Source organism: Gobio gobio, assembly GCF_949357685.1.
Source record: "Gobio gobio genome assembly, chromosome: 12".
In the NCBI taxonomy this organism is placed as follows: Eukaryota; Metazoa; Chordata; class Actinopteri; order Cypriniformes; family Gobionidae; genus Gobio; species Gobio gobio.
The window spans coordinates 18724266-18742550 of NC_137105.1; the positions used below are offsets into that span (position 1 = coordinate 18724266).

Here is an 18285-nt window from a genome sequence, read left to right on the forward strand (position 1 = left end):
GTACTCTTTTTGTAAAGAAAAATGATGTACTTTTGAGTGTGTAGCAGAAGAGTAGACAAGCTTTGGGACATACTATCACGTCATTAAATTGCGTCTTTAACAGGCGCTTTGTCGCATAGTTACATGCATCCTGTCACCGTAAACTGGCCTGTCAATCATGTTGTCACAGTTAACATCCTCGACATTTTTTTTCATTTCCTACTGTGTCAGAGTGAAATGCAGTAGCACGTTGATCTGCCAGTCGCAGGTCTTTTATGCGGAGACCCTGCTCATATGTTTGCATAATGATGCATTTAAAAGTTAATGACCAAACGTATCTTTACAAAAGTTCACAATGCAGTTGCAGATTAAATATAACACGGGTAACATAAAACAAATATTTTCTATCAGGTTAAATGTTGATTACTAGTCACTCAAACCCCTTAATCTAAACCTCTCTACCTAACTGTCAGTCACGTGCATCTGCCATGTTTGTAGTTTTTTTTAACACTTTTTGTTTGTAGTTCTGAACTAAATTCTCCTCCAAAGCACAATGGGTTCTAGGGAAATATTCGCTGTTATAGTGTGCATGGATCCACACTTCGAAAATCTACCAGAAATAGTAGACCATCCGGGTACTTTTGGCATACTCTTTTCCACACATATGCTTTTGGGACACACTTAAGGCCTGTACACACCGGGACGAATATCGCGCGCGCTTATCGCCAGCGTTTTTCGTGCCGTTTTTCGGCGCGTCTTGAGTGTTCACACCCAAGCGATTTTCACTGGCGCTGCGCCGAGTGAACGTGCACATTCAGTCGATGCGCTCCCGGTACACAAGATGGTGCTGCGGCACTTTAAGCCTCTGACACTCGCTTGTCACACAGAAGGAGAAGAGAGACAGTATTTACGTGCTTGCCAAAACCATAGACATATTATGTAAATGGACAAAACCATTCACACACTTTTTGCTAACTGGCAAGCAGCATTAGCAGCACTTCTATTAGCAACTACTTCTTCGTCGTATCAATGTGTGCTCGGCAAGACCGTTTTGTGCTCGAGCGCCACCAAGTCGTGTTTTACTGTCACTTCAGCAGCTCCAGGCACGTGAACAAAAGCGCCGATCTCATTGGTCGGACAGTTTTTTACGCGCCGCGTCAAAATAAAAAAACGAACCCGAGGCGTTTTTTTTTTTAAATGACGCTTTTACGCCTGGCGTTTTGCGTGTCGGTATGAACACTCACATTGGCGCCCATTGTTTAGTCCCGAGGCGTTAAACGTCGGCGATAAACGCGTGCGAAAATCGTCCCGGTGTGAACAGGCCTTTAGGACGTGTTCACACTTGTAGTTCAGTTCGCTTGGTTTGTTTGGTCCGGACCAAAGAAAACACAGACCTGGTCCGATTAGCATTCAGATTTGGGATACGTTCACAACCTGATGGGTTGGCTTTTATGGCATATTGCCTATTTTGAGACAGAACTTACCGAACATCCAAAACAATGCTGCATGCGGGGATAAATGCGCTCGTTGTATGTGCATAGCCTGCATATAACCAGCATATGACCAGCTGAGAATGTGTAAAGGAGTCAAAACAGAAGCAGGAATCACTCTGTCACACACACAAATGATCTGCTGCGTGGAGACGCGGTTCTGATGCCTGTACTGAACTGTGATGGAAAAACTTGTGACTATGACGCTACGACGTTCACACATGCTCAAATGAATCACACCATAGCCCCGTTCACACTGCCAGCGGCACACAGCGACAAAGTGACACGATCCCATTCATTTCAATGGAGCACTGGCGACTTCCGGCGACACGAGCGACAGTGACCGTTGACGACAGAATGTGGGCGTGTCAAGAGACGCGAGACACGCGACAAAAGTTCAGAAATTTCAACTTTATGAGAAATGAGAAGCGATTTTCGCGAGCGACCACCAATAGGAGTGAAGTCAGTGGAGTGCACATGATCCGTCTGCTGTACTGCTACTGCGGGGTCGTGTCAAGATGGAGGAGAAGTTGATTTTAGCTGTTAACAATTTCCCTGTTCTTTCACATCTCAATTTTAAAAAAAATGATGCATGGAAGGAGGAGGGTGATCAGACACATTAAAAAAAAATGATACATGGAAGGAGGAGGGTGATCTGCTAATGACGTTTATAGGCAACCCGTAGTGGGAATGCCCACTAGCGTCATGAATCTCTGGTGCTGGCGACATGCAGCGACAAAATCGCTGGCGGTGTGAACAGGGCTTAAGGCCATGTGTCCACTAAAGCGTTTTTAGCCGGCTGAAAACGCTAGGCGCTCTACTGAAAACGCCTCGCTGTGGGCGCTTGAGAGCATTTTGGTAGCGCAGCGTTTTTTTCAGTTGAGACTCTTTGCTTATTATGATATGGAATATCTGCGAAAGTGTTACTAGTATCTCATTTCACAGATCGTTTTTTTCTGTATCGATTCTAAATAAAAATGCTTATGCAATGTAAAGTATTTGCTCTGGCTCTTGTTTTTAATTATTTTGTTCCATTATTATACTGCTTGTTGACGTTGTACAGTACAAGCAGAATGTGGCAGTTGGTTGGTGTTCTTTTTGTCCCGCCCCTCCTCCACTGTGATTGGACGGCTGGGTGAAAAGTGACAGTGATGAGAGCTGCATTTTAAACAAAGTTTAACATTCTTCAACTCTTGGCGACAAGTAAAAAACGCTGAACGTTCAGCGCTTGAGCTCGTTACGCTCATGGCGTCCCAAAAACGCGGCGCTCCCATTGAAAACAATGGAATACGCCAGCCAGCTGCATGAAAAAACGCTTTGGTGGACACACGGCATAAGGCCCCGATCAGACAGAACTCTTTTTTTAGTTTTTAATTTAGAAAATAGCAGTGCGCTGCGTTTTTTTTATTTTTATGTTTCTACTTTCTAGGCAACCCCCGAATTAGCTGTGCTGTCAGTCTAATCAAGATAACCGTCACCACAAAGGAAGGCCCGCCTCTCCATTCATTCGATTGGACAATGGGGAAAAAAACATGATGACATCGGGCGCTTTTCTGCTCAGAGTTTTTTTTTTTTCAACTTCATGCGCTCAGAGTGCTCCTTAGAAAACACGAGGCGCAGCAGGCAGTTAAAATGCAAGGCACCCGAGGCGCATAAGCAGCGCGCATAACACTCTCTGTCATCAGAAATCTATTCAAAAAAGACAACTCTCGCTGCAAAAACACGTTCTGTCTGATCGGGGCCTTCAAGAGCAATCGCACCAGGGTCCGTTTTCATCGAACCAAACATGCCACGTGTGAACACACCCTTATTGTAATCTCACGTACTGTTTAGGATGGATAGTATGGACATTGGGACACAGGAACAGTCATTTGTTTTGTTCCTGAATCAAACAGTGTTGTTGAACGAATCGGTTCAATGTAGGATTCAGTGATTCACTCATAAAGACAGTCACTTGTTGCCACCAACTGGCATAGTTTATGTAACTTGCCGAAAGAGTCTCCATAAAGCACTGATGTTAAATGATTCAAAGTTGTAGCTTGGCAAAAAGGAAAATTCTGTTACTCATGTCGTTCCAATCTCATGCGTTTTTGCATCTATTCAACATGTTCCCGATCTTACTGTGCATCAGCATGTTTAATGTCTGTTATGGAGTGTGATAAAATCACTCAGCTGCATGCAGAAATTTGCCTCGAGAGCTTTTTTTCTCGACCACTTTCATTGTCTGCTGCCCTCCAGCCATCATTATGCATTCATCAGCCTCTGTGTACACATGTATGCATGTTTAAATATGTTTCACATTGTTGCATTTAACTTTTAAGATGGATGTAGTCTGTTGATTTGTGTTAGGAAGGACAGTTGACCCAAAAATGCCAATTCTGTTTACTCACCCTCTTGTTGTTCCAAGCCTGTATGACTTTCTTTGTTCTGAAACACAAAAGTATGTTAGGCAGAATGTTCAAGCTGTGCGAGTTTGTGGTTTTCTTTAAAAGCCATACAGCAAAAGTGGATGTCATTGTGGTTTGGAACAACATGACAGGTGACAGAATAAATGATGACAGAATTTTTATTTAGGGTGTAAACTATGCCTTTAAACTGCATGTGCCTGCATTCAAAATGCTTCAGGCTCACTGTGCTTCAGAGAGTAACACATATTTAGGTATGTTTCATGCACGTGGGATGTATCTACCTTACTCCTAATCCACAGAAGCCTTCAGGCAGCAGTTATCAGTGAAATGATGCGCTGACCACCCTCATCCCCTTTAAACTCTATTCCTCTCTTGTTGTCTTCCATCCTCTCATCTTTTAAAACAGGCAGAGTGGAAGGGAGAGGTACTGTGACGTTGCCATGGTGATGTTCTTGTCTTCAACATAGGGAATTCAATATGCTTGGTGTAATGTGTCTGTGTGTTTGGACGTGTGCGAGAGCGACCGTGAGAGTGTGTTTTTGTGTATAGGGAAGCTTTCATATTGTATGTAGAAGGCAGGGATGAAATCTTAGTACATGGTCAAAGACAACATTGTATATGACATTTGCTTTCAAGAACCAGATGTGATAAAGACAACATGCTACTCATAGCTGTGTTGGACTAATGATGCCTTAGATGCATAGCAATCTTAAAACTATGATTGCCATGTGTGCATGTCTTTAGTTTAATAGAAAATATCTTAAGAGAAACCTAGCATGATGATACAGCTGCCAGTGAGGTGCCACAATTTATACCGCAGGTGATTGGATAATTCATACATCACATGGTCAACATTTGATTTGGCATTCAGTTCACAGATGCATCAGGCTGCCTGAAATTCAGCTATTATAATATTCAGCAGCAGACTTTTGAGAGAAATATTGAACTGTGGCATAATGTGGTAAACATACAGGAGGCCATGACTACAGAGCAGAGGGCCTGAGAGCCTTATTATGATTTAACTTTGTTGTCTTACCACGCAGTCATTGCTTACAGAATGTTTGAGGACTCTATTTTAGATTCATTTTGTGCTGCATTAATATTTCACTCTCTCTCTCTCTCTCTGGACTTTGTGACAAGTCACTCTTTTTTTGAAGAACACTGTTGAAACCAGGGTTGGTTTCAGTTCTGTAAACCATTTTTTATTTATTTTATAAACAGCTGCTTGTGCTTAATTAGTTAATCGATAGATAGAGAGAGAGTTGTTATATATCTGTTATATTGTTCACATACAGTTTGTATATATATATATATATATATATATATATATATATATATATATATATATATTTATATTGCTATACATACAGTCTGTGTTCTGTTTTTGTGCCTGTTTATAATCTTCTCTTGTGAGGTTTCAGTCTAGTCATGTATAATTTAAAGCCAGGCTCTTGGTTACATCACTAGATATATTCATTCCAAACCTCTGCAATCAGACTCCCTGCAGCTTCCTTTGAAGACCAACCGTACCACAGTCCATACACTTAGTGCCAGACCCAGTATTACGGAATCGCACCTGTTGCTCAAAGTGTTGCATCCAACCATTCAGCCTATGGTAATTGAGAACACCACCATAACAGAGACAATTTGAACTCCGCCTCATCACAAAGTATGGGTCCTGAAGACCTTCACTGATGTTACAACTCTTTGGTCCACTCTACAAAATGGCAATTTAGTTTCAAAATGATGTTAATGCTTTCAGGACACACTGCATTTGAAACGTTAGTGTCCTAGTCTGACTGTGTGTGTTCATAGTTTCCTACCTGGTTCATGCACTATATACCTTGATGTAAAATCTTGTTTATTGAACCGTTCGTCAGATTATATCCTAAGCCCATAAGTACAGTGGGGTCATAATCAATCCATAACTCTTCAAAGTAGGCCAGAACATAAATATTGGAAATCATAGCAGCAGATTTTTAATCAATAAATTAAAAACATAGTAACTGAGGCTGTTAATTAAACACATTATATCAAAAATAACCACTTTTTTTTTAAAGAAAATAAAAAAGGATACAATTAATGATGTCCCTTCATGTGCATAAAGTGTACCCAAATAAATTATGCAGCCTTTATAATAATAACAAATGCTTCCTGAGTATGAATGGGAAGAGTAAAATTCATCCTAACATTTCTGATTCATTAACGATTCTTACGTTTTAACAAAATACATTTTTTAAGGGAAAAAAAAAGAAAGAAATTCAGTTCTCTCATTTTTTGACTATTTCAGTAATCAAGACAATTCCAATGCAATTTCAGGAATCAGTCTACATTGGTTGCAAAAGTCAACTCAAGAGTTATTCGTTCGGGAATTGGATTAAACGACCCAATGACCCTACAGAGGATAAACGGTTTGGAGAATGTATGGATGGATATTTGTGCTGTGCGTGTTTGATTCACTAAAAATAACTGACTCATTAGAGTCATTCGTTCCGGAATTGGACTAAACAGGTTGTTCTGCTTTCGTTTTCACTCAAATTAGCTGACTAATACAAGTCATTTGTGCCAGAATCGGACTGCACTTGTCGTTTGCAAGAATGTTGTGTGAGAACTGTTAACAGAACGTCATTTGTCAATGCTATACACAAATAAATGAGCCAAAATGAATAAATACGGGGCCAATCATATGTCCATCTGTGGATATACAGTGTAGGTTAAGAGGCAAAAAAACCCTCATCTCTCTCTCTCTCTCTCTCTCTCTCTCTCTCTCTCTCTCTCTCTCACTGTGTCTATCTCCAATTAAGCTCTGTCATCCTCATGACATTGTCTCTGTGACTTTGGTGATTTAGTGCTGAGAGAAAAATAGAGGCAGGGGACACCTGTGGGGTGTGTGATTGCTGTTATGAAGGAGAAACTGATAAAATGTAGGGGGGAAAGTTCCCTCGGTCAAAGAACGGTCAAGCTGAGAAATAAATGCAGTGCTTAACTGAGGAGGAGGAGGAGGAGGACAATGAAGCGAGACACTGAATGAGGAGAGAAAAGTTGAGCGGAGCATGTAAGAGGAGGAGAGGAAAAACAGGGAAAATGAGAGCAAGAGAAAGGCAAACTTATGTACGGTATGAGTGTTTGTGCAAGCAGGTATGAGATATGTGTTATATCACAGTTGTGGCAGTGGCGTGTGTTGATTGGCTTTGGCAGAAAGGGCAAACGAGCCTAAGCATGGAGAAATACAGGACGTGAAATGGGAGGGGGGCAAATATCCACATATTTAAATACAGCAGTGCTAATAACAGCAGAACATATATGTGCCAGTGTGTGAAATGTATCAAATCCAGGGGGGGATGGGAAAGCCTGAGATAGAAGAGAAGAAACAAAGGTATGGAATTGTGCTTGGTCCAGCAGCGAGCAGTGCATCTAATCCTGTGCCTCTAACTCTCTCATTAACTCAGAGAGAGCAGGTGAAATATGAGAGGAGGAATGGAAAGTTATGGGCATGGCTGCGTGTGTCTGTGACTGCTGGTGCCCCAACTGCTAAATTAAGTTTCCTCTTGATTTGTTTTGCCCACATTTTGAGAATGACAAAACCAATTAAAACCGTATAATATTAGTAGCAGTGCCATGCTCAATATGTAGATGTAAGTTAACACAAATACACTCTAGAGAAGAATTTAAGCAGTCAGACCTTGCTGCTTCATAGGAGATTTAAACGGAGAGATAGCTAATCCAGACAAGAAAAATATCGTTACTTGCATCTTATATCATCCTAAATTAGCTTGACATCTTGATTGGAACACACAAAAAAGTGATTTTTTTTAAAGAATCCTAATATTTTCCATTTAATCAAAGGGAATATAGGCTGAAGCTATTAAAATGACAAAAAAGCACCATAAAAATTATCATAAAGGTGGTACATGTGAAGACTTTTTTTTGGATCTTCCATTAGCTTTTGTCATTTTGGAGCTTGGCAGGTCTCTTGGCAGTCCTCATTCACTTTTATCGTATTGGAATTTCAAACATTGAAAGAGCAGTGTGTATTGAAATAGCGGTCAAGATATTCTTTAAAAAAAAGAAACATTCTGTTCCCAGATGTTTCTCCTAGAATTATTTAGAAACAATAGTAACCCGTCTCCTAATTTAAAGAGAACAAAATAAAATGCAATAGAGTAGAGTTATAAAAATCGACGTGGATAGCACAGCTCAGATAATTTAGATAATCTAGAAAAATCAGATGAGAAATTAAAGTGCACATTGACTGTGCTCATCCCCTAGCCTGACAAGCCAGACCCACATCAAGATGTTGGGTCTGGAAACTCACCATTGACAGGGCTCAATCCGAGGGGTGGGATAACCGGTTGTCTTTCAAATTCCCTCTGCACGCAATTTGATAGCGCCATGAGCGCCACAACCAACCAGAGCAAAGAAGACGGTGAAGCCGAGCTAACGTTAGTTGATAGACTTTCGCCGTATCTTCTGTTCTTAAGAATTACTTCAGTGCCGTTCTTTGTTCTTTTCTCAAAGAAAAGCTTAACTCCAAGTCTTTCAGAGTCGCGGCCAAAGCCGATTCAAAAGACCGCTGTTCGTCAGCTTCTTTGTTTACGAGTAGCACGCAGAACCTCCGCAACTCTGCCGTGACGTGCTGTCATTATGTTAAGCCCGCCCACGGACTCTACACACGCTGTGATTGTCCTTACCAGAGTTTGGTTTTTCCAGCTCTCAGGTCTACCGAGAGTTGCTAGACTACACTAGCGGCAAAATACATTCTGCCACTAGGGTGCGTCTAGATTTCTAGGCTACTCATCCCCTAAATACATGAAATACTTCTGATCCCTTTGCTCTGTTCAATCTCATGACTGTCTATAAGAAACAATTAAGAAATTAAATAGATCTCATTTGTGAGTGACAGTGGCTACATTTACAAATAATCCGTTAGTAATCTCAATCGGATTGAAAAGCCTTCATGTAAATGACCTTGATCTGAATTAAATTTCGATCCGATTGAAAGGGGCGGTTTATTCCTTTTCTAATCCGATCGAGAGGACATGTAAACACTTGATCTGACAGAAAACCGAAACTGAAAGGACTTCGCATGAGCAATGATATGTAATGGCGTAATGACGTATGGCGCTGAACGAGCATTTCTTCCTGTGTTCCGTCATTCTAAAATTCTCCTTTCACTCAGTGTCTGTGAAGTAGAGCAGGACAACGTCCCACCAGTCCTTGTTTTGGATTCTTATCCACAGACGACTGATTTTGGGCGCGGGGAGGGGCATTTTCACTGCGTGATAAATATAAGCAGATCGACACAACGGTTCCCCGGTTCCACCTGACCAAGTGTCGAGGTGTCCATGAGCAAAACACCTAACCCCAGCTTCTCCCGACGAGCTGGATGGCGCCTTGTATGGCTGACACCGCCGTCGGTGTATGAAAGGGTGAATGTGAGGCAATATGTAAAGCGCTTTGGATGGCCATGGGTCTGTTGAAAGCGCTATATAAATGCAGTCCATTTACCATATGCTCATTGCCTGCACATTTTGAGCAGAAATGGATAAATATTAAGTCTGCCATTTACAACAAATAAAGAACCAATGTAGGATAATGGTTATTATGCACAAACAGCGGGAAACTCTGTATATCTGTGCATGTGCGCATGTCAAAAAATCAATTCTGATTTAAAGCTTGTGACATAAACGTGCACATCAACTCGATCACTTTGTTTAGTGTTCATGTAAACACTACATTCAGATTCATCAATCGGAATGAATTCAGTCCGATTGAAACAAAAGTTGTGCCAGTGTCTCACATGAACCCCTTCTCTTTGCCATCCCCAACAGCAAAGAAATCTCTATTTTTCCCCCAGCCACAACGGGCCTCCTCTGATCCACACCTTAGAGAAATTGGTGAGAGATTGCTTCATTTTTTTTTTTTAAAGGAGAGCTGTCATTTTTCATGAGGCAGGTTGTTTTTCCCCTGCCCATGTTCACAGCACGGTTCAGAGGGAGACAGTACGAGGAGCAAACACTTCTGCAGTAATTGGGTACAGACCAAGAACTTTGGCGTTGGCCCAGCGTAAGCCGATGTGAGCCTAGTAGGAGAAAAGTAAACATAAAAAGGAGGGGAGCAAGGGAGACTGTCGGGGTCCGCAGGGACTCACACAAGAACACAAAAGCATTAACATAATGAGGTTGGGGGTTGCGTAAACAATCTACCTCATTGTTCTACAGGTGGCACAACATCTCCAACAGCGTCCAGCCGCTGGTTCTATTCATTCGAAACAGGTCTGCACACACTTGATGATCGATATGAAAAAAACAATGTTTTCTGCATTTTAAAATGCAAGTTAAAGCTGGCTGCTCGTCTCACACACTATATGTTGATTTTGTTGAGTCATTGTAGATGCTTTCTGGAACTCTGCTTGAATTTTTATCAGACAGCGCTCGTTCACAGCCAGCAGCGGTCTCTAGCTCATAAGCGTGAAACAGAATTTGCTGAATTCTGCAATGTGGCGCATTATGCTGTGGCATTATAAAAAGAGCCTATAATATGATATGACCTAGTAGGGTCTAATCTACTCTCTAAGGATTCCCTACACACTGTGCCTCTGACCAGTTCCGAACGTCTTGTTACAGTGAGTCCATCTCAATGAACCTATAGCAGTACAGAATCATTACGCCATAGAGATTAACAAATTATTCGTTTTTTTCCATATGCAGCAGAAATATGGAGATGTGCCTTAGAACAATGTGCATTTCAAAAGGTTTGTGGCGGCTGCAACCATTGATCAACAGTGTAACAGTTCTCGGTAAAAAAAAACAAAAAACTAACCATACGGTCCATCAGCTTAATGATGCAGGCATTTTTAAGTTGAAATGTTTTAGTAATTAAAAAAAAATTCAAGTTAAGGCAATGGGTCAAGTGTTTGCTACCAAATAGTACAGTATTCTTGTGGAAATTTCTAATTGCACATTAAGAATATTGTCACTCATCCCCCCTGCCCGCAAACCAAACAGTACCAAAAACGCAACCACAAAACCACAAAACGAACCATGAGAATCTTTAACCATTACACTCCAAGTGTATTTCAAGGTACTTCAAAGGTGCAAAACGACATGGTAGTTAGCATTGGATATAGCCAACTATGTTTCAATAGGTCACAATATTAATTTAAAGGGATAGTTCACCCAAAAATGAAAATTCTGTCATCATTTAGTCACCCTCAAGTTATTCCAAATCTGTATGAGTTTCTTTGTTCTGCTGAACATAAAGGAAGATATTTGGAAGAATGTTTGAAACCAAGCAGATCCTTGTCTACCATTCGGGGGGGGGGTATATGGTAGTCAATGGCTGTCGAGAGCTGCTTGGTTACAAACAAACATCAAACATTCTTCCAAATATCTTACTTTGTGTTCAGCAGAAGAAAGAAATTCATACAGGTTTGGAACAACTTGAGGGCGAGTAAATGATTTTTGGGTGAACCATCCCTTTAATCACTACTGAAACTGCTGTAAACCTGTTAGAGACTAAATACGCAGCATCAGTTTCAGTCATTTAACTTTTCCATTCATTTTTGTCCAGTACCGCAACTCATTATGTAGATTACATGCTATGAAACAAATATCAGTATAAGGACCTGAATATTGTGATATAATGATACACTGATAAAAAAAATGGTGCAGAAACTATATTCACTCAGAAATTTCTAGTAAATTTCACAAATAATTACGAAGAAATGGCAAGTAACACATTGAATAATACCTGAAATTTTGAAGTAGAAAACTGACAATCTGTTTTATTCACCACTTTGGAGAAAAATGTTTTTGCAGTATATATGATTTTATCAGGAAATACTATGATATTAACATGGTCGTTTTTTCTTAGTGCACCAAAATAATCAAGACAAATTCTTTAAAATTGCTGTGAATTGACACAAAGAAAAAACACAAATGAGGCTGAATTCCTCCTCTCCTCCTGAGTCCAGATTACCAGCTAGCCTGCTGGTTCAAATGAATATCCGATCGAGTCTAAAAGGGATGCAGGATTTCTGCGGAGCACAGATGCTATGCATAATTCTCCCTCAGCAGTAGCAAATGCATTATCGTTCGTTCTTTAATCAACGCAAAAACAACAAGCTCTCTGTTAAAGAGGCTGGATACACATTTATCCTCTCTCCAGGCTTCAAGTAAAACAATATTCAGTAGACGCAAGCTAAATGACTGGCTGAGGTTTCCCCAGTAACAGGTTACGAAGTGTGACAGACACACACACACACACACACACACACACACACACACACACACACACACAGAGGACGGCACACATATGGCATATCACTGAAAGGCAGACTTTGTTTCAGGCTAAAGATATTCTGTTCAGCTCATGTTGGCAACATCTTCTCCCTCAGCCCATTGCGCCTTCACTCCTGTCCTCATTCTCCACATATAGCCTGCTGCCCCACTATCCTAAATTTCCAGCTTTTGAAAAAACAGGAATCTGTACAGGTGACAGATTGTCAGGCCTAGAGAAAGGGGAAATGGGGGGGGGGGGGGGGGGGGGTAATGTCATGGTAGGGGATCCCTTAAATTGTCAAGTAGTGAAAAAGTGGGTTACTGGGGCTGCTGGGATTGGTGAACAACAATGTGCTGAAGACAAAACTAGAGACAATGGTGATGACGCACTCTGGGCCAAAGAAAATGAGTGTGAGAGTGTTAATACTTGTCAGTACAGTGTCAGAATTTATAGTACAAGGCTCTGGTCTGAGTTTTAGATGTGGAAGATGCCTCAGAATACCAAGATCTGACATACTTTACTATGATTGTATGACCAATATGAGTGTGCTTGACTACAGCATAAAAGCCTGGTTATAATATTTTTCTCTGTAATTTGAAGAATAACTTTTGCCATAGTCAATAGAAGATGTACACAAAAATCTATTTTTATAATTGTTCAGTGCCTGCTTTCCATGGGTGGTAAAAGCACTTTATTTATTGTGGCAAGCAAATAACATAATGAGCCCAGTTTAGGCATATAAAAGGAATGATAATGCATCGAAATACTCAAAGTGCAACACATTAAATGCCTGGTTAAACTCGGTTGTGGATGCTTCATAAGATGTAAAAAGCACTGCAGACGTTCAGTGAATGTGAATCTCTAAAATCTACGGTGAACTAATTTGACAGTTGATGAGCAACCCTTCCCAAGCCTTTAGAAACCTGTCTCACTTGTTTTTATTCATTTGTAAAAATCGCCCACTTTCCATATTAACGGCTCAAACTGACACACCTGCCATAACATGTTGTGCATGACGAGGACTCATGATTAACATTGTGACCTGGAATAGACACACAAAGAGAATAAGCAGTAAGGGGTGTGCGTGGAATGAATACAAATGTTGAACAGTGAACACACTAGTAAATGTAGAAAATATTTCAACTAGATTAATTTGTCTAAATCCATAAACGCACAGCTCAAACATTTACGTTGTGCTTGACAAAAACTCGTAACCTGCAGCACAAAGATAAACCTGCATATAATGGACTTCAGGTAAACTGATTTTCAGAATGACTTGTTAGTGTTGGCCAGCACAAGCTCTGTAAAGGGTCCAGCCACACAGACCTGTGGGCCAATCAAGCCCCGCTGAACATAAAGCATAAATGATCCCAGCTGCAGCCTACAGCCTCTAATAGGAAAACAAACAGAGCATGACCATATTTACTGGTGTTAGAGAGTGTCTATGTGGGGAGACACTTATACACAGCTCTCGCATTACTTACTGCAAACCTTGCAGCCAAAAATGGAGACTGCAGTTAATTTGGATGTATGGTTTCTGTACCACAAGCAGTGCAGCCATAAACTTGATATGTATAATTAAGGTAACATAGACAAGTAACAGAATGAAATGCGTCAGTGACTGCAGGGTTTTTAAAGGACTTTTTTCACTCAATGTCTCAGAGCCAAGGTTAGAAACACGCTAATGATCATCAACAGTAACAAGCCAGGAACAAAAGGACAGAGTCTCCATGCATCAACAGCTGCACATAAGGCATACTAATGCAGCAATGATAACAAACGACTGCCCTGCTAACATAAATAAATCCACCAAAACCAAGCGAGGGAATAGAGGATAGGCTACTGTGAACAATACAGAAGGTCCATGTGTGAATTATAATGCATCGGTTAGGCACTGGCGTTAGGCTGCCTCAGCCCAGCACGTGCTCTCTTATAGCATTTGCTAGGCAAAACAGTATGAAAATGAGCTAGAGACCAAAGCAATTTTCATAGGGCAATCTACGTTTATTTAAATAAAAACAGTTTTCTTTAAACGTACTAACTGAAATACAAAAATATGGACTCCAAAAACAGAAGAATGTTCGCTGCGTTTGTTGGTAACAGAATGAAAACAAAGGCTCGTGTGTTGTCGCCTGTAGTGGTTTAGAGGAACTAATGCAGCCGGACAGATGAGCAAATAACGGAGCACCACGTTTAATATTAAAGCTCTTCAGTCAAATAAGACACTATTGTGGCAAGCTGTTTTACATGCATTCCTTTAAACCGTTTGTTTTAAGGTTACAATTACATGTTTTTAATTAGTAGTAGCCCAAGTAGTCCAATGGTGGCTAGCCATCTTTTCAATTTCACTAGTAGCCTAATCATTCCTTTAAACAGTATTTTGCTACAAGTCACCATTCTAATAATGACAAGCAACTATACCATGATACATATTGCAAATTGCTGCCATTGAATTCTAGGTGGATCAGATGTGAACAATTTACTTCCAGTAACAATTCATTGGGTTACAGTGCCCATGTTTAGATACTAGTAGCTATTGTTATTGATCACAATGGTTACTAGTAGCATAGTTCATCTCACTAGTAACTCTTGCTTTCCACCTGTCATGTAGGCTAATGACAGAACGGCTACTTTATCGTTCAGACAGAAGTCTTAAACACTAGGCCTACTAGTATCTATTCAAATGCTGCTAGGACAACGGAAAAAGATACTAGAAACTATTTGAATAATGAATATTAGTAACAAAAACAATTCGTCTAGTCTTAAGGAATAAATGTCAGAACAGCTTGCCACAGACATATGAACGCATCGTGGTCACCATCTGCCGCAGCAGAGCTCGGGTGCGAATTCGAAGGGACTGTCATGGGCGAACTGTGATGGGGGCTCACCTTATGTTTAATCTTTTTCCTTTTTAAAGGTACAGGGTGACTTTAGTGGGGCCATCGGTTCTCACAGCACAACCAAATGGGGCGTTGTCTTTGCCAAAAACATGTTCACACAAACACGCAAAACCTCCCAAAGTCCTGAAATAAAGGTAAGCAGCCCTTGCTCAAGGCATGCAGAGAGTCCCAATCGCTCATTCATTCCCGGTCACCAGCGACAGCTCCTTCATAATGCCACTGGCGTCCACGCGCCGTCTCTCGCGTATCATCTCCTCCAGGCTGCGGAACATGAGCGTGTGCGCGGTGCTCTCGGACAGGTGCACCTTCAGAAAGTAGCGCTGCTCGACCGAGTGCGCCTCCCCGCCCGCTTTAAACTCCCGCTTGCCGAAACGGCACCAGGCTGCGAAACTTTCCGAGTTCGTCCAGCAAATCTCGCCGCTGCTGAGCCCCACGTGCCCGCTCGCGTTCTGCATCACCAAATCAGCGGGCAGCGGCCGGTAGCGGTACCGATTGTTCACTATCCTGCCCTGTCGACCGCAGCTGATCTCAAACAAGCTGTCCTTGCGGATCTCCCCCTTGTAGAGGTGAATAACCTGGTCCTCCCCTTCAAAGATCGCCCAGTGCGGGGGTTGTGCGTTGGCCACTAACTCCAGTAGATCCCCGGGTTTGCACATGGTCAATAAAGTTTTCACAGAATAAACATTCAGGTCCTCGTTCTCTCGTAGTTTGGAGTATATACATTCCTGGCAGCAGAACGCCGAGTACTCGATCTCGTTAAGCGCAATCGGACCGTCTTTGCTCGGGCTGTTGTTGTCTTTAAAGCTGTCCGACTGCGATCGATCGTCCAGCTCTTCCTCCTCATCGGAAAAGAAATACGCCACACCAACACGCAACTCGTCCTTCTCGATGCCCGATGGATCCCCGGTGGGTAGCTCGCTGTAGTTCAGGTGGGTGATCCGGTCCAGTTGGTTTCCCATCAATAACAGGGCAGAGGAGAGACATGGAATACTGCTTCTGAAATACAAAAGGGTTATGTGAGTGTCACACGGGTGAGGCAGGCGTACTAGAATTATTCTGACGCGCCCGAAATGCTGTCTAGGTACAGAGTCATAGTAGTCACCTCACAACACAATAAACCACGCGCACCTGGATGCGTAAACAAGCCAGTCGCGCAGAGCGCGGTACAAAAAGGAAAAGGGCGAGTCAATGTTGAACTGCTCACGAGGCGCATGTTAATAAGTTCACAACACAACACCTCGAACGGACGCATACCTCCGTATTTCCCCAGGACTATGGCTAATGGTCCTTTCTCTCCATCGGTGCTTGTGCTGTGTGTCCCGCAAGGTCTCCAAAACAACGCGTTACCTCCCCCTTACGTGTCCTCCAAGGTACACTGGCTTCTCTAACACTTTGCACCGCCGCACTTTAAATAGTCTAGAAAACTCCGCCCCGACCAGCAAAACCTGCCCTCCTGATGGCGATTGGTTCAGAGCCCTCATGAAAAACTTAAACCTTTGCTCTGAGGCTTATATTACAGATGTTTGTGTTGTTCACAGCCTTCAAGACCCAAAGGTTTGGGCAGATTTGTCAAATATAACAATAGGCTTGAAATAGAGCTAGAAGATTCATTATAAGGACATTTGGTTTCTGAACGGTTGGTTAGCTCTGTCAAAACAAGTTACAGCTTATGTATGCTTGGAGAACACTTTATGAAAGCAATATTTGGGGTTCAGTGCGTAATGTTGGCATAAAGTTGATGACCACAAAAATTATTTTGATTGTTTGTTCCCTCATTTAAAAAAAGAGACGTGCACAAATTAGGCACTTACAATGGAAGTAGGGATTTGTTGTTGTTGTTGTGAAAAATAAAAATAATGAAGCTTATAATTTTATAAAAGCACATTAAATCTTTAGTTAAAACTTCAGTATTTTTAAGACTTATTTTCACAGCAACATATTTGCAAAATTAGTTAGTTATCACACAGAAAAGGTTAGTCACATTGTTTGTGCATTTACGGGTAAATCTTTACAATAAGGCCTCTGTATGTTAATAAGTTAACTAACTGACTAATATCATTGTTAGTTCATGTTAACTAATGTTGAATGTTAACAAATGGAATCTTATTGTGTTAGCCATTCACAAATTGACCCCGTTCACTTGTATTGTAAGTGCCTCACTGTAACCCAGATTTTTTGGCTATTTTTAAATAAAAGGAGGGACAAGTCGAAAATAATTTTTATGGTAATCAGCATTATAACACACATGCTGTTGACTGAGCTTGCATTGATGACTTAAATCTATATAATAGAACAGATGCTGTTTCCCTGTCAGATCTGGTGTGAACCTCTGAATCCTACTCCCTCACACACACCGAGACATATATAACACACACACTAGCTGTCATGAGACTCGGACAGTCAAGTGACTGAGTAATTCCTTGCGGCATCTTGCAGCCATTCATAATCAAGGGTTTGCTGAAATGAAATTTCAGCCCTCATGCACACGCACATACACAGTATTGACACACAAGCCATTCTGACTACCATAATATGCCATATGCCCCACACATTCCCACACAAACAAGGCACTCCAGTGGCAGGCTTGAAGTTGGAATGATTTAGATTATAATTATTCTGAAAAGACAGATCCAATTATCCACCTATGAAATGAATAGCCCTTGTGTCTCAGTAATACACCCATCTGTGGTTATGTAGTCTGCATGCGTGTTTAATATGTATAGATGCTCTATACTTGTGTGTGATGGCGAGAAAGATAATCTATTTGAAAGGCAGATGCAGAGGATCCTGAAAGAATCCTGATGCTTTGGCACACACACACACATACATAAACATACACACTTACATGGCGTACGTCAGGAGACTTACCTAGGTGTCAAGTGTGTGAATACTTGCGATGCATGTACAAGAGAGTGACAGAAGAGAAATGGAAGAGAAGGATGTGTGGGAAATAAAGGGACAGCACACAATATCCACAGGGTTTCTGCATTTTTCTTCGAAATATAGAGATGGACTGTATTTACAGCGAGCACGCTGTAATCATATAAGAACACCAGGGAAAACAAGTCAAGCACAAACAAAGGAGAGGAGGAAAGAGGGATGAGAGGAGCAGAGGAATAGAAACCAGGAGAAAAATGGCTTTTGGTAACAATGACCATGTGGCAGTCTTGCATTCAATATATCCAACTGAAGGCTTAGGCTTTGAGAAAGCAGTATTTTATGGGC

At 41.4% G+C, this 18285-nt stretch overlaps 1 protein-coding gene across 2 annotated transcripts; it reads right to left on the reverse strand.

Annotated features, from left to right (window-relative positions):
* Nucleotides 1-12809: 12809 nt before the first annotated feature.
* On the reverse strand, nt 12810-16446 carry lratd1 (LRAT domain containing 1). 2 transcript variants are annotated; one of them, XM_079830431.1, is made up of 2 exons: nt 16315-16446; nt 12810-16056 (listed from the first exon to the last, which is right to left on the reverse strand). In XM_079830431.1, the coding sequence occupies exon 2, from the start codon at nt 16017-16019 to the stop codon at nt 15237-15239; it is 783 nt and encodes a 260-aa protein (XP_079686557.1). In that variant the 5' UTR covers nt 16020-16056; nt 16315-16446; the 3' UTR covers nt 12810-15236. The 2 variants fall into 2 exon arrangements, with proteins under 2 accessions (XP_079686557.1, XP_079686558.1); XM_079830432.1 differs by having other exon boundaries at nt 14147-16056; nt 16163-16443.
* Between the last annotated feature and the right edge of the window lie 1839 nt (nt 16447-18285).

What these genes read in the sequence shown, in the direction of transcription:
- lratd1 (XM_079830431.1), bottom strand. Translation starts at nt 16,019, where the DNA reads ATGGGAAACCAACTGGACCGGATCACCCACCTGAACTACAGCGAGCTA.